Source organism: Perissodus microlepis, chromosome 1 (genome assembly GCF_051167445.1).
Source record: "Perissodus microlepis isolate ML-2025 ecotype Zambia chromosome 1, ASM5116744v1, whole genome shotgun sequence".
NCBI lineage: Eukaryota > Metazoa > Chordata > Actinopteri > Cichliformes > Cichlidae > Perissodus > Perissodus microlepis.
Genome location: NC_140461.1, coordinates 4217487 through 4231916, shown reverse-complemented (window position 1 = coordinate 4231916; position 14430 = coordinate 4217487). Strand labels below are relative to the sequence as shown.

At 40.4% G+C, this 14430-nt stretch overlaps 1 protein-coding gene across 3 annotated transcripts in view; it reads left to right on the top strand.

The window, feature by feature from the left end:
* The window catches only part of LOC146393169 (protein MTSS 2-like), a 79446-nt gene that overhangs the window by 54710 nt on the left and 10306 nt on the right, over nt 1-14430 (top strand). Inside the window, exons 1-8 of one of the 3 annotated variants that reach the window (XM_084927288.1) lie at nt 19-2547; nt 4529-4686; nt 5259-5366; nt 5456-5553; nt 7347-7623; nt 7940-8014; nt 11736-11918; nt 13925-14090. In XM_084927288.1, the coding sequence (XP_084783414.1) occupies nt 2394-2547; nt 4529-4686; nt 5259-5366; nt 5456-5553; nt 7347-7623; nt 7940-8014; nt 11736-11918; nt 13925-14090 (1219 nt within the window). In that variant the 5' untranslated portion in view covers nt 19-2393. Of the gene's footprint in view, nt 1-18; nt 2548-4528; nt 4687-5258; nt 5367-5455; nt 5554-7346; nt 7624-7939; nt 8015-11735; nt 11919-13924; nt 14091-14430 lie in introns of those variants that run through there. The other 2 variants (XM_084927277.1, XM_084927283.1) reach the window with 2 other exon arrangements.

Below are 14430 nucleotides of genomic sequence, written 5' to 3'. Positions count from 1 at the left end.
TAACGATCAGCTGTCTAACAGTCAAGCTCAGGCTCATGGTTGTCACTCAGACAGTTCTTGTCCAAGTGCTGTTTGTGTGTTTTATGTATTGCAGCTGTAAATATATTTAGATATCCAGTTCATTGTTCCTACTGTTATTTATCTAAACACAACATCGTAAGTGTAAGGCTGCAGTTAATCACAAAAAATGAGCCATTTTGTATCTGACTGGCACTCTTGATAACAGACTACGTAAGCATCATCCAAACAGTAACTTGAGTCGTTCTAAGTTTATATTGCCATCTGGTGGCATTCTGTAAAATTACAGGTCTTTTCTCATTTGTCCTGAATCGCTTTACCCAGTGAGGCAGCAGCCAATAATTGTTGGTTTCTTTCTGCTGCTGCTTCCATTCAGTTGCCAGGCAGATTAATTTACACATGCAAGTTGTCTAAAATATATTTCAAGATAATTATTTATCATTATTGAAATTGTTGTTTTATATTTTATATAAAACATATACCCTTGAATGAGTGTTATATATACTCATTCAAGGGTTTGTCAGAATTTAAATTTATATTTATGTAGAAAGAGAGGGGGGAAAGCAAAATGCACTTTCAATTTGAAGTTTCTTTAAAGTAGCGACATTTTTCTTTGATGAATACTTTGCATGCTCATTACAGTCTCTCAGCCTGCATCATGAGGACAACTTCCAAAATGTTTTCCTATAGCTATGATGGAGCTTTTCCTTCTATATGCACAGTAACTCATGCCTGACTGTGTCAGGTGGGTTTACATTACCATATTGTAGAGGTCAGGTCCTCTGGTGTAGTATTCCACACTCTGGTAGCCTTTACGTAGCCTACAGTTGCATTGCCTCATGGGAAAAATAAGAAAACAAATTGTCGTCCAAAGCACGGGTAACTCTTGGACTTAGTTTCCTGGGGCAGTCTTTGTGAGAGTCCATCATTTTTGTCTTTACAATTATTAAACAGAAAAGCTAGTCACTATGTTAATATGTCATTTCTCTTTACTTAGTTAGGTTTGGGTTTGCATTAGCATTTATTACTGCAGTAGTTGGATAAGGCTAGCTGTGTTTGTTGTGCTGTGCTGGCACAACCACAACTAATGGACTGAAACAGAAAAAGAAAAAAGTTAACATTTTACAGGAAACAGCTATTTAATCTTTAAATTCTTCTTCTCTCCGTTTAGGGAGAATGGCTTATAAGCACATTAGTATGTTGGAAACAGAGTAAACAGTTATTTGTAAGGCGAAAAATGCGCCACTATGGAAAGCAGAAAAAAAAAAAAATTGAAAGGTTTGCTGTGAACAAACGCTTAGAATGTTGGTAATGTTACAACAATAATAATAATGATAATGTTGATACTGGTACCTCAAAAAAGTTTGCACCATTTAAATTGGTAAGTTTTTTTTGCTTCAAATTATATATGATCAAAATCAGTGAAAAAAGAAGCAGAATTTAAATTCAGCCTGTCTTCAGAGGTTTCCTGTGAAGCAATAATATATATTAGTATATTACTATTATTATGCAAAGCTATCATCAGTGCAAAGAGAGGCTACTATTTAATATAAATTATGAATCTTAGTTTTCAGTTTGTTTCTCACTAAAGATTTCATTTGTATTGATAAAAAGTCCCGTCATGATCATGTCAGTTTTTTCTAGCCTGATTACTTTAGGAAGTCCACACCTTCGAAAGCAACCCAGTGACTGTGAATCTGAATGCAAGTTTTATGCTTAGAGATGTCATTTTCTCACATAAAACAAGGGTAATATAAGAAATGATCTTAAAACGATAGTCTGATATCTTTGAAGGGGGTTGAGGCGCTTCACAGTAGTCAGTGCGTTACCTATTGTAGAAGTTATCACACACCTACTGTACGTACTGTAACTGAGAAGTTACCAGTGTAACAGATAAGCAAAGTCCTGCTTTCAAGGGTCAGCAGCAAAATGTGTTTTTTAAAAAAGTACAAAAGCATACCGAGACGTCACACTGCCCTTTCTCCTTAGTCCTCAGTCTGAACTTCTATCCATCTATGCAATGTTTAAAGCCATCAGACATTCTAGTTCACATGACATGAGAGTTCATGTGGCTAAAATGCATTTTGATGCTGATCTCTTCCACACTGGCACAATGTTTCCACAATGTTGCATACCTGGGTGCATCTCCAAAATGAGACAGCTCCACTTTTGAAAACCTAAACTATCCTATAACAGGACTAGATTAACAGTGAACCTGTGCAATGTCCGTTCCTGTGTCTGATAAGCCCCATCGCAGCTGATGCTTGATGATATTATTGTTTCTGGATTGAACTTTTGGTTGCAGCTGTGTTATTTTGCTCTAACATTTGGCACTGTGGCCGTCTTGTGATGGCTTCCTTGTACTAACCCTAACAATGAGTTCTGCTATTTCTGCTCTCCCCGCCCCTGTCACTCTCTCTCTGTTTCCTTTCTCTTTCCTTACTTTGCTTCCTTTTTTTTCTGTCTCCCCCTCTCACTGCTACATCTCTCTGTCTCTCCTCCCCTCTGGTATTTCTATAGAGATGCAGGGTAAGTATCAGCCTGCCGCTCGCTGCTCTACCGCATCACATCCTTTCCTTTTTAAATTTCCAGCATTTGCCTGCAGGCAGTGATTATTACTAAATTTGAGGTCGTGGAAAAGTTTTGGGGGTATATCAGGAAATTGTCTTCCGTAATGAAATAGTCATGTAAGCAGACTTAAGGGGAATAGAGAGAACCTTATCAGGGCTGGATTAACCCACCACAGGGACTCCAATAATAAGCTGTAGGCTTTTGTTTAATTTAACTCGCTCTCGGTGCATAAATTGTTATTAATTAGTTATGAGTTTATGGTAATGTAATTAGCATACAATTATTTTGTCAAGTACACCATATAAGCACATTGCAAGCTGAAATAATAAAGCCTTAAAGCTAAATTTCTATCTGAGGCCCCATTACAACACAGGTGCTTTTAGGCTGGTGCCACTTTAGTTTAAACATGAAACACGTGCTGTGTGTGTCCTGAACTGCATCACACTCAGTCTGTTTTCTTCATTTTAATCAGCTAAGTCCTCCATTCTAGTCTGTGTGCAGAAAATGTGCAGAAAACAGTTTGCCCAGTGGCCAACGGAAAAACTGACATTTGTATTTGTGTTGTATTTCCTATATTTTATTCCTCCTTTGGTGCCAGGGAAACCAGACAATGTTCAAAAGTCTGCATGACCAGATTTTAAGATTTAAAGCTTTAAATCAACACAGACAAAATGATGAAGAACTTTCATGATCTTCTACAGAGCCGACGTGTTAGGGTCATTGTAGAAGATCATGCATTTTGATGTTGGAAGGTTTCAATCAGAAAATTTTAATTTGCCTGAAACAACTGATATTGAGATTTTTTTGTGACCAGTGATTCATGAGGTGGGGTAGCAATGTTGTTAAGTGATGTTAATTTATAGGTTAAAATATACTTCTGACTTTTCTGCACAAACATAATTATTTGTAGTCTTTTTACCACAAATTGAATGTCACATTTTGAACCTCAACCTTTCGGATCACCTGAATAGTTACATACTGTGCCCAGTGGGCAATCCAGCCTTGCTTGTAATGGGCATCATTCTACTGAGCCAACAACAACATGACAGTTTATTTATTGCACCTAACCCCTAACTGGGGTTTAGCTTTTACTTCTCCATTGAAAATAATGAAACTTGTAACCATGACCTTTTTAAAAACTACATGAACTAGCTCCAATGCTTCCTAAACAAGTTTTGCCCCTCGTGACAGATTAGAGCTCAGCGTCTGTAGTTAGCTGTCGTGTAGTGTCACTTTTAACAATGCATGATGTAACTGAACTTCTTCCTTGACTCCTGCATGACTTTTGTAGCTGTTACTATCAGCTTTGTAGTGACACTGCAGGCTTCAATCTGACTCTCATGCTACCCCTCCTCGTCTGTTATCTCTGTCATTTTGTTCCTGATTCTGCTCTTACATGCTGTAAAACTACAAAGAAATATTTCATGTCTTGCTTTCCATTTACTGCATTTGATGTATTTTTAGAGATAGAATTTCTTTTTTCAGATTACATATGCACTTATATTTAAGCTTTTATTATCAAGGTATTGCAGTATAGTTACAACAGATATGATAACATTACATTTTTAGCAAAACTTTTAGCAAAAAGTCTTAGTTCATTAAAAAACAACATAGGAAACGGACTACTGCACATTATTATTAGAACAAACACAGAGCTAAAATAGCTTAAAAACAAACACATAAACAAGTTGCTGCTTTTTTTTGTCTTGGTCAAAATTTTATAATCTGTACTAGCGGTTGGATGAACTCCTGCATTATGGAAAGCAAAGCTTGACAGACAGATATCCACATTTAGTTACATTAACACTTTTCCACACCTCCATCTTTCTTTCCTTTTTCATTTTCACCCTCTGATGAAAACCTCTACCTTCCTGTGTCAGTCTCTGCTCTCTCGTTTGATAAACGTCTCTCACCCACTGCTGCGCCTTCTCCCACCCAGGGCGAGGGGACCTGCAGCCACAGCTCGACAGTGCCATGCAGGATGTGACCGACATGTGCCTGCTGATGGAGGAGACTGAGAAGCAGGCGGTGCGCCGTGCCCTGGTGGAGGAGAGGGGTCGCTTCTGCACCTTCATTGGTTTCCTTCAGCCAGTTGTGGTGAGGACACATATGGACGAAATGTGGTAGACTTTAACAGCAGGAGGAAAGATGGACAGATGAGGGCAAGCACTGTCTAAAGTAACTTTTGAAGTGCCGTACAGAGGAGCATGTTCGCTGAACAGCTCCACTGATAATTACTGTATTTGAACCCTTATGCCCGAGGCCATTGTTTGACATTGCCCCATTAAAAAAAAAAAACACATGTATTTAGCTACAAAACTATAAGGCTAAAATGAACAACCTTGGGCTGTACTGATGGGAGACACTTTAAAGAATAGCATCAGTATAACATTTATCTTGCAGAAAACCATTAATAGACAATGTAAAGCAAAAACGTGTAAAATGAGTTGTTACTTTGTGTCGTACTGACACTTCAACCACACTAAACTGCTTTGCTTACAGTACCTAATTTACAGTTTAATTATATCACAAAAAATAATAATACATAAAAATAACTAGAGCTCTGAGTATAATTAACTGTGTTATGGTTGTTGTGGAAACTGTACACTGAGAATTTTTGGACTTTAGTGTAAAAGAAAAACTAAAAATGTTTTCTATCTTGTTTTAAGAATGGAGAGATTGCTATGCTGGGTGAGATCACCCATCTCCAGGCCATCATCGATGACCTCACTGTGCTGACAACTGATCCGCACAAACTGCCCCCTGCCAGTGAACAGGTGAAAAGCATACGCAAACATGACATCCAGAATACACAAAGACAGAAACAAATAGAAGACAAACCTCTGACTCCTACACGTTCTCTCAGGTGATTAAAGATCTAAAGGGGTCCGATTACAGCTGGTCCTATCAGACCCCTCCGTCATCCCCAAGCAGCTCTGGCTCACGCAAGAGCAGCATGTGCAGGTACTCACACACAAATACACTCTTATCCATACACACATAGGCAGTGTTCTGAGTATCAGAAAGAGGAGCCATCCTTGATGTTTATATGTCAGTGTGATTGTCAGTCGTTTTGTCTACATGTCAGTCTGTCATTACATTCTGTGCAGTCCCCGAAAAACAAGTGTCTATGGGTGATAGAGCCACTCATTTAACCCCAGAAATGTTCCTTCATAATCAGGCTGTGGTGATTCTGCATAATTATAGGACCCAATTTAGCTCAAACTGGACCACATATAGCTCTAACGTGGCCATTAAAACATGATGACTGCCAAAAACTCACTGAAAAATATTAAAAAGTAAACTTAGCCAGCAAATTAGAAAATGCTGAGTGAAAGGTTGCCTGTTCAGGTAGTTGAAAGGGCATCAGAAAAAAGGATGTTTCTGTTTAAATCCAAATGTCTGTTGAAATGAAAGGTCATTTATACATCTCCAAAAGTTGATTCTGTTCATCTGGACGTAGCGTTTTGTGGGAGAAACGTTTCGTCACTCATCCAAGTGACTTCTTCAGTCTCAGCTGACTGCAGGTTTCCCCAATCTTATAAACAGTACATTTGCATAATAACTGAAACCAGCCCACTGAAGGAACAATGGGCTGGGAGGTCAGTTCCTTAATCTTAATTATGCAAATTCTCATGACCATTGATCAACAACCACTGACCAAAACATCTGAGTGACCTCACTGGAGGATGAACATCTGACTCTCATCATCCACTGGAGCACAAACTGGGTGTCATTAGGGGTGGGTGTCACTGTTTATAAGATTTGGGGAAACCTGCAGTCAGCTGAGACTGAAGAAGTCACTTGGATGAGTGACGAAACGTTTCTCCCACAAAACGCTACGTCCAGATGAACAGAATCAACTTTTGGAGGTTTACTTTCCTAGATGATTGAGAATGCATCAAGACGTCATTTATACATCTGATGAAGTTGGTGCTTCAACAAGCTTTTGATGATTGGGTCATCCTCAGTTTTGTAGAAGCACTGCCTTCAGACAGAACAGCATTATAAATAAATGATAATAAAGAATCTAGGATTTTGGCCTTAAGATAAGTTATGACAGCCTCTCTTTTACAAGCCAAATGCATAAAAAAACTGAATACTTTCAAAAGACTACAAACTGATTTCTATGGTTCTGTGACGCAAACTGTATGAGTGTTAGTGCATGTGAAGCAGGTTCACAGCATTTTGCCTTCAGTGTTTACTGTGTGTATAGATGTGTGTGTGCTGGATCCTTCTAAGTTTACACACCCTCTGTCTACCCCCTCCTGTCCTTTTCTTTCCCACTTTTCCACTCAAAACAACTGCCATTCTGTGTACTCTTTTTCACTTATCTTCTATTACTTGTGTCTTGTTTGTGTGCATTCATGTGATTTGCCCTCTTTCTCTCCTGCTGGATCTTTGCTTACCTGATTTCATTGTGGGTCTCTACTTTTAACTGTTCCTGGTGTGTGGCGTTACTGCGTCATCGCACTGCGGATTTTCACTGACCTGATGAACCAACGATTTGCTGTAAACTGCTCTTGGTCCTTCAACCCATCATACGAACTTCCAACACTTCCTTTAATTGTCAATCTATCACTTTCTACAACAACCAACCCCACTTCTTCTCTCTGAATTCAACCATTACTTCTCTAATCATGCTGTCTCTCCCTGATACTGCCTTCGCTCTACGCTGGGAATCATCACCTCCACATTCCTCACACCTCCATCGCTCTGCCCCCTCCCTTCTCCTCTACACCTTCCTCCCCCAACAGCAGTGTAAACAGCACCCACAGTAGTGCCTCCCGTTCGTCAGGGGGAGGTGGTAGTGGTGGTGTTGGTGGCGGAGGCTCCTTGCCCCACTCGCCCACCTCATCCTCCTCCTCCTCCTGTCGCTACCGCAGCAGCCTGCCGCACCAGCCTCCACCACCGGGGGGCATTGCTGCCCACCGCCTCAGCAGTGTCTCCTCACATGATTCGGGCTTCGTGTCCCAGGATGCCAACATCTACTCCAAGCCACCCTCACCTATGCCCTCAGACATCACTAGTCAGGTACAAATGCCTCATGGACAAATTTACATTATTTATGTGACCCGTTCAGAGTTACTGTGGCTTAAATTGCTGGCTTCCAATGACACACGCACAGCCTGAAAAAGACAATGACACAACATTTTTGGTCTCTATTTTAAGGACAGCCAGCAGGTAAACTAAACATTTCAGTGTATCTTTAAGATAACAAAGGACAAATATTTGAATAGAATTTAATTACTGGATATCTAATGAAAAACATTAAGTTTCACACATGTGTTTTGGTTCTTGGTCTAAACTCTTATCGGTTTGTGTCACTCTTATTTCTTTCCTGGTGTAGAAATCATCCAGCTCAGCATCATCAGAGGCCTCAGAAACATGCCAGTCAGTCAGTGAATGCAGCTCCCCCACCACTGTAAGTATTCTTATTCATAACATATAACATGGACAGTCTGAAATGCAGCATAAAAAAAATTAAAGCAATAAAAGTGTGGTCCTAAAAAGTTAACAAATAAAGGTCAGTGTGTGTACAAGTAGTCCTTATGAGCCAAAAGCTCAGGCTTCAGACTTTCCTAAACACTCTGTTTCTGAGAGCTTCCTCCTCTGTATCATGTCAGAGCGAGAGGATATCACTAATATGCACAGCTGTCATTGTAAACACAGACGACCCATCCTTGTGTGAAAATTAGCTTTAAGCAGTGGCTCCCAAACCTTCTCTGGCATGCTCCAATTAAAGAGCCGAAAAAATGAATAAAAAATTAGATGAAATAAATATAAAAATTATAGTGTCAACAGACTCTTGTTTGTTTTTACCCTCAAAAAATTATTCTTAGTTATGATTGTTAGACATAACTATTCTTCTATTAGTTTCACTTGATACTTATTCATACTTATTCATATTCACGCTATGTATGCATAGTGAATACATGTAGTATTGAGTATATAGTGGGTCTATGTCCCAGTAGCGGGGCCCAGCACACAGTTTGTGCACAACTAACTTAAAGAGAGGGGAGGCTATAATGATTTGCTTCACATGGAGGATAGAATGAAGGCCCAGTATAAGAGAAACAGGAATTATTGTGAGCTGTGGATCATACAAAATTATTCTAGTTAGCATAATGTGTGTCCTTTAAGATTTTTACACAGTAATCATACAATCATACATCATACTTGTGGTCAGTCTGTGACATCACTGTCGAGAGATTAGTTCTCCCTGACAGTGCTGGTTTATTCTTAGGTTTAGAGTTAAACTCTCAGTTTAGGGTATATTTACAAATACAGCTTAATGATTGGTGGGGGGAAAGATAAATGAATTACTTGAAATTAAAAATTAAGCTCTGCTTCATTTAAGTTTACTTCAAGTTTCCTCATCTTGTCCAAATCAACCAGATTTCCACTGAACACCCGTCAGATTCACACCATTACCTGTAGTGTTTTCCAGGGACATCAGGCAAGAACAACAAAATGTAATTTCATATAAGATTGAGCAATTTTTTAAACAGCTGTGATAATTGTGGTAGTATAAAGTCATTGTTGATACAGAATTACAAGGTAGCGCACAACACATGCTGTTTAAAATGAGACGTTACACTCATCAAGGTAGCAGGACGTTCATAAGATTTTCAGGGATTTCCGAGAACAGTAGGAGACTTTGATTTCTGAATGGTAAGTCAAACTTGGTATAGAGCTGACAGTATTAAATCTCTGGGGCCTTGATGTGTTCTCCAGCAGAGAAAGCTTTGTGGTACCATTAAGCAACATCATATCAAACACCGCCCACTTACTCACAAGAGAATAGTGAGGCAAATGTATTTGAGACACGAGGGGTTGGTTGAATTTATGCATTTTCTCCAATTTAAAAAAATGTTCATTGCAGCAATTAGCCTTGGAGAGCTCTGTTTTCATAGGCACATGGGGCAAAGTTGTATCTTCCTCAGCATAAACCACCTACACATTGGTGCCAATTGTAAAGTTGGCTTTAAGATTTACAGCCATTTGCATTTTCCCCTGCTCACCAACTGAAAATAGGAGCATGTAACGCTGGTCTTCTGTGCTTTTAATTGATGGAGGCATACCCAAATAAAGCTCTACAAAATCAGAGACTTGTTTTATTTATGTTTGGGAACTTGTCTCCTCCTCTTCCATTATACATTCTTTAACCAGTTTGCACACCATTATATAAATCATGCTTGCAAGGCAAAATAAATATTCATTTCTGATCTCAAGCAGCATCTGTCCTCCATACCAGCTTGCATATACTGCTTCCCTTTCACTTGACGTGTTCACAACCATCTGTGATCCATCTCTAATTTGACTGATACACATTGTCAAGCTGGACCGTGTGCCCCACTTTCACTGGTTATCTTGACGAGATTTAGCATAAGCATCACGAGGCAGACTTGCAGTCTCTCCTGTGCATTGCATGTATTGGTTATTTCTGGATGTTCTTAATTAAATCATCATGGAATCTGAGGCAGACACACTAGACACATGACACGTTCCATTAAAAACTCACAAGACAACTAAAATTTGCCTTCTCACCTAAAACTGATCTAAAACCTTTTAGATCAGTTTCATCAGCTCATCTCACTGTATCCACATCCAGCACCTTTGGGAAAATGGTGCAACAGCTCCGTGTACATGCAACAAAAGCAGAGTTACTGTGATTTCTACCTGAGCTCCTTTACTTTAAGCCCTACATAAGCCCAAACCCTTGCTTACTGTTAACTACATAAAGACAAGTGTTAACAGTAAGCAATTATTTATGTGCTTCAGGGAAACAAGTCATGCCTGCAGCTTTAATAATAACAAACTGCACTGCATACTGTGCACGGTTAACTTAAACTGCATTTTACTTTCTTGTGACTGAAGGTACAATGAGAAGTTACTAAATCAAACAATAGCTCCCACCAATCATTTTTTTCCATCTCCGTCAGGCATGAGGTACAACTTCCACACTTTTTCCCCCAACAATGCTTCATTTGTCTTTTCCTTGATCACTGTACAAATCCCACAAATATGCAGAACTACCCGAGTCTTCTGTGGTACCTGATGCAGAAGTGCCACAATTCAGCAATCTGAATTTTTGCTACAAATACATCAAAATAAACGTGTTAAACATACAGTATCTGACTAACAATTAGAAGTAGGCTTTGTTGATTTAGAGGCTTAGTCCCACTCTAATCACACTTAACTTGCATATAGAGTCATTTTGATGCATGGCAGCGGTAACTAATTGTGTTTCAAGAGGCCCATTGTGGTTTCAGCTGCATTGTCTATCTGTTTCTTAGAATTTGGTGTGTGTGTGTGTGTACACATGTTTGGCTTTTGTTTTCGTGTGTGGCCCAGTAGCTGGCTGTCTCTCTCTCTCTCTCTCTCTCTCTATGTATATATATATATATATATATATATATATATATATATACATATATACATATATCTTTGTCTCTCTGTCTCCCGCTCTGTCACTCTTGCTTCGTGTCTGTGGCTTTTCCATTCTCTGATGACATGACTGTGTCTCTCGTCCCGCAGTTTGGCTCGTCCTTCGCTACCTTCCGCCCCGCTCTTTTTCACTCTGGCTCCACCCGGCCTCTCTCTGTCATTCTTCCTGTTCCTGCGTCCCCACCCTATAACCGCCCCCTGGATCCAGCTCCTCCTCTCCCACATCAAAGGTTCCTATGTGGAAGGTTTGTTCTCCATTCGCTTCCATTTCTTCAGTTGCACATTTTCTTCTGTTTCTGTTTAACAAGTTAATGCATAGAATTTATTTTCTTTTACTTTTTATCACCTGATTAACTCATTCATAACCACATTGCACTGCTTCATTGCAAGTGTTCATCCCCACTTGCTTTGTGTGCATTTTTTTTGGCTTCATCTGCCTCATTGGTTTTACAGTCTGCCAACTGGTAACTGACCAAAACCAAGCAGGGTCAAAGGTCATCAACATATACATGCTCTAACACTCGAAAAGGCCTCTGTTCCACACATTCTGACCTGCACACAGTCCTTGATATACCCATAAAGGCCCCCTGTTTCTGCACTCAGATGAAGGGCATCAAACTGCTGGATAGTGGACAAGTCGTGTGTGCTAATGTTACCACCTACTTCCTGTTTATTAATTCCGCTCACCTCTTCAGGACTGGTCCAAAGCAGGTCAGTATGAGCAGCCTGTGGCTGCAGCGGCAGTCCAGAGAAGAAGGGAACCTCTTGATAGGCTGAGGGAGAGTGAGGCATCACTGGGCTCCCAGGGATATGCTGGGCCATCACATCCTGATGATGGGCAGAGAGCCAGGATGACGCCAGCTACCATCGCTGCCAAGGTAATAGTGAAGTTGATGATACTGAAACACGGGCTGAAGATAGCAATTTGTGTGTACGTCTATACAAATGCATGAATATGTATAAAGTATGGCCTATAGTACAGGGTGGGCCATTTAAATGGATACACCGTAATAAAATGGGAATGGTTGGTGATATTAAAGTCCTGTTTGTGGCACATTAGTACATATGAGGGGGCAAACTCCTCAAGATGGGTGGTGACCATGGTGGCCATTTAGGAGTCGGCCATCATTATTTACAAGTTTCTGACCACTTATAAAATGTGTTCAATGTGCTGCCCATTGTGTTGGATTGTCAATGCAACCCTCTTCTCCCACTCTTCACACACTGATAGCAACACCGCAGGAGAAATGCCAGCACAGGCATCCAGTATCCGTAGTTTCAGGTGCTGCACATCTCGTATCTTCACACCATAGACAATTGCCTTCAGATGACCCCAAAAATAAAAGTCTAAGGGGGTCAGATCGGGAGACCTTGGGGGCCATTCAACTGGCCCACGACGACCAATCCACTTTCCAGGAAACTGTTCATCTAGGAATGCTCGGACCTGGCACCCATAATGTGGTGGTGCACCATCTTGCTGGGAAAACTCAGGGAACGTGCCAGCTTTAGTGCACAAAGAGGGAAACACATCATCATGTAGCAATTTCAAATATCCAGTGGCCTTGAAGTTTCCATTGATGAAGAATGGACCCACTATCGTTGTACCCCATATACCACACCAAACCATCACTTTTGTTGGTCCAACAGTCTTGGAGGGATCCATCCAATGTGGGTTAGTGTCAGACCAATAGCGGTGGTTTTGTTTGTTAACTTCACCATTCACATAAAAGTTTGCCTCATCACTGAACAAAATCTTCTGCGTGAACTGAGGGTCCTGTTCCAATTTTTGTTTTGCCCATTCTGCAAATTCTGTGTGCCGATCTGGGTCATCCTCGTTGAGATGCTGCAGTAGCTGGAGTTTGTAAAGGCTCCATTTGTGAGTAGCTAATATCCGCCGAAGGGATGTTCGACTGATGCCACTCTCCAGTGACATGCGGCGAGTGCTACGCTGTGGGCTCTTGCTGAATGAAGCTAGGACAGCCACTGATGTTTCTTCATTAGTGACAGTTTTCTTGCGTCCAAATTTTGGCAAATCCAACACTGAACCAGTTTCACGAAACTTAGCAAGCAGTTTGCTAACTGTAGCATGGGAGATGGGTGGTCTCGTAGGGTGTCTTGCATTGAAATCTGCTGCAATGACCCGGTTACTGCGTTCACCAGATATCAACACAATTTCGATCCGCTCCTCACGTGTTAACCTCTTCGACATGTCAATGGCTGTGAACAAAGAGAAACTTGTAAATAACTCATGAAAGAATAAAGTTACGTTGAAAACAAGCACACCATTGCTTTTCTTGTGACATTACCAATAAGTTTGATGTGTCACATGGCCCTCTTCCTATTGAAAAAACAAAAGTTGTATCCAAGATGGCCGACTTCTAAATGGCCACCATGGTCACCACCCATCTTGAGGAGTTTGCCCCCTCACATATACTAATGTGCCACAAACAGGACTTTAATATCACCAACCATTCCCATTTTATTACGGTGTATCCATATAAATGGCCCACCCTGTAGATATTCCAGGTATTGTGGTCTGTGGGAGCAGCTCATATATCATTCACTGTGGAATACATCTGAGACAGTCAGCTAAAGACTTGACTTAGTTGTCAATTTAGAAAAAGCATAAAAAGCCTATATATGACTACAAAAGGCTGTGAACACAAGTGTCCTTGTCAACACGAGGTACGGCACAGGCAAAACACTTCCAGGTTCTCAGGTGGATGCTTACAAATGAAACAAAAAACAAAACTCTTTTTTCTTTTTGCTACTGCATTTTAGAACCAGAAACCTTTTTTATTCTATTCAATTTGTAGATTAGGGTTTAGTTTTCAAACAGCAGGTTGCTCAAACTCCAGTGCAGTGTTTCATTGTATGTTCTCAGCATGGAGAGGAGGTTTCTCCAGCAGCCAGTGACCTGGCCATGGTGCTTACCAGGGGACTCAGCATGGAGCAGCAGAAGAGCAACAGAGACTCCCTGCAGTACTCCAGTGGATATAGCACAGAGACCACAACCCCATCCTGCTCAGAGGACACAATTCCTTCACAAGGTGAAACTCTAATCTACCACACTCTTTACGGCAGCATTTAATCTCATTCAGTGCCCACATATTACATTTCACCTGGCCACATTCATCATCTTACTTTTGTAACATTCCAGGAAAAGCAACCTGTTAAGGGAAGGTGTTTTTTTAGGGGAAATATCAATATTTAAAACTTCTGCAGAAGTTTTACTTTATTGTATTCCTCCCACTAGCACTCCTGCCATTGAGTGTAGTTTTACCAAAATCAGATTAAGTGAATCCATTTAATCATCCAGGCAGCAGCTAAAGTGTATGATGGATGTATTCTGACAGTTTCTCTGACAGCAGTTGGAAAATGACAATATAA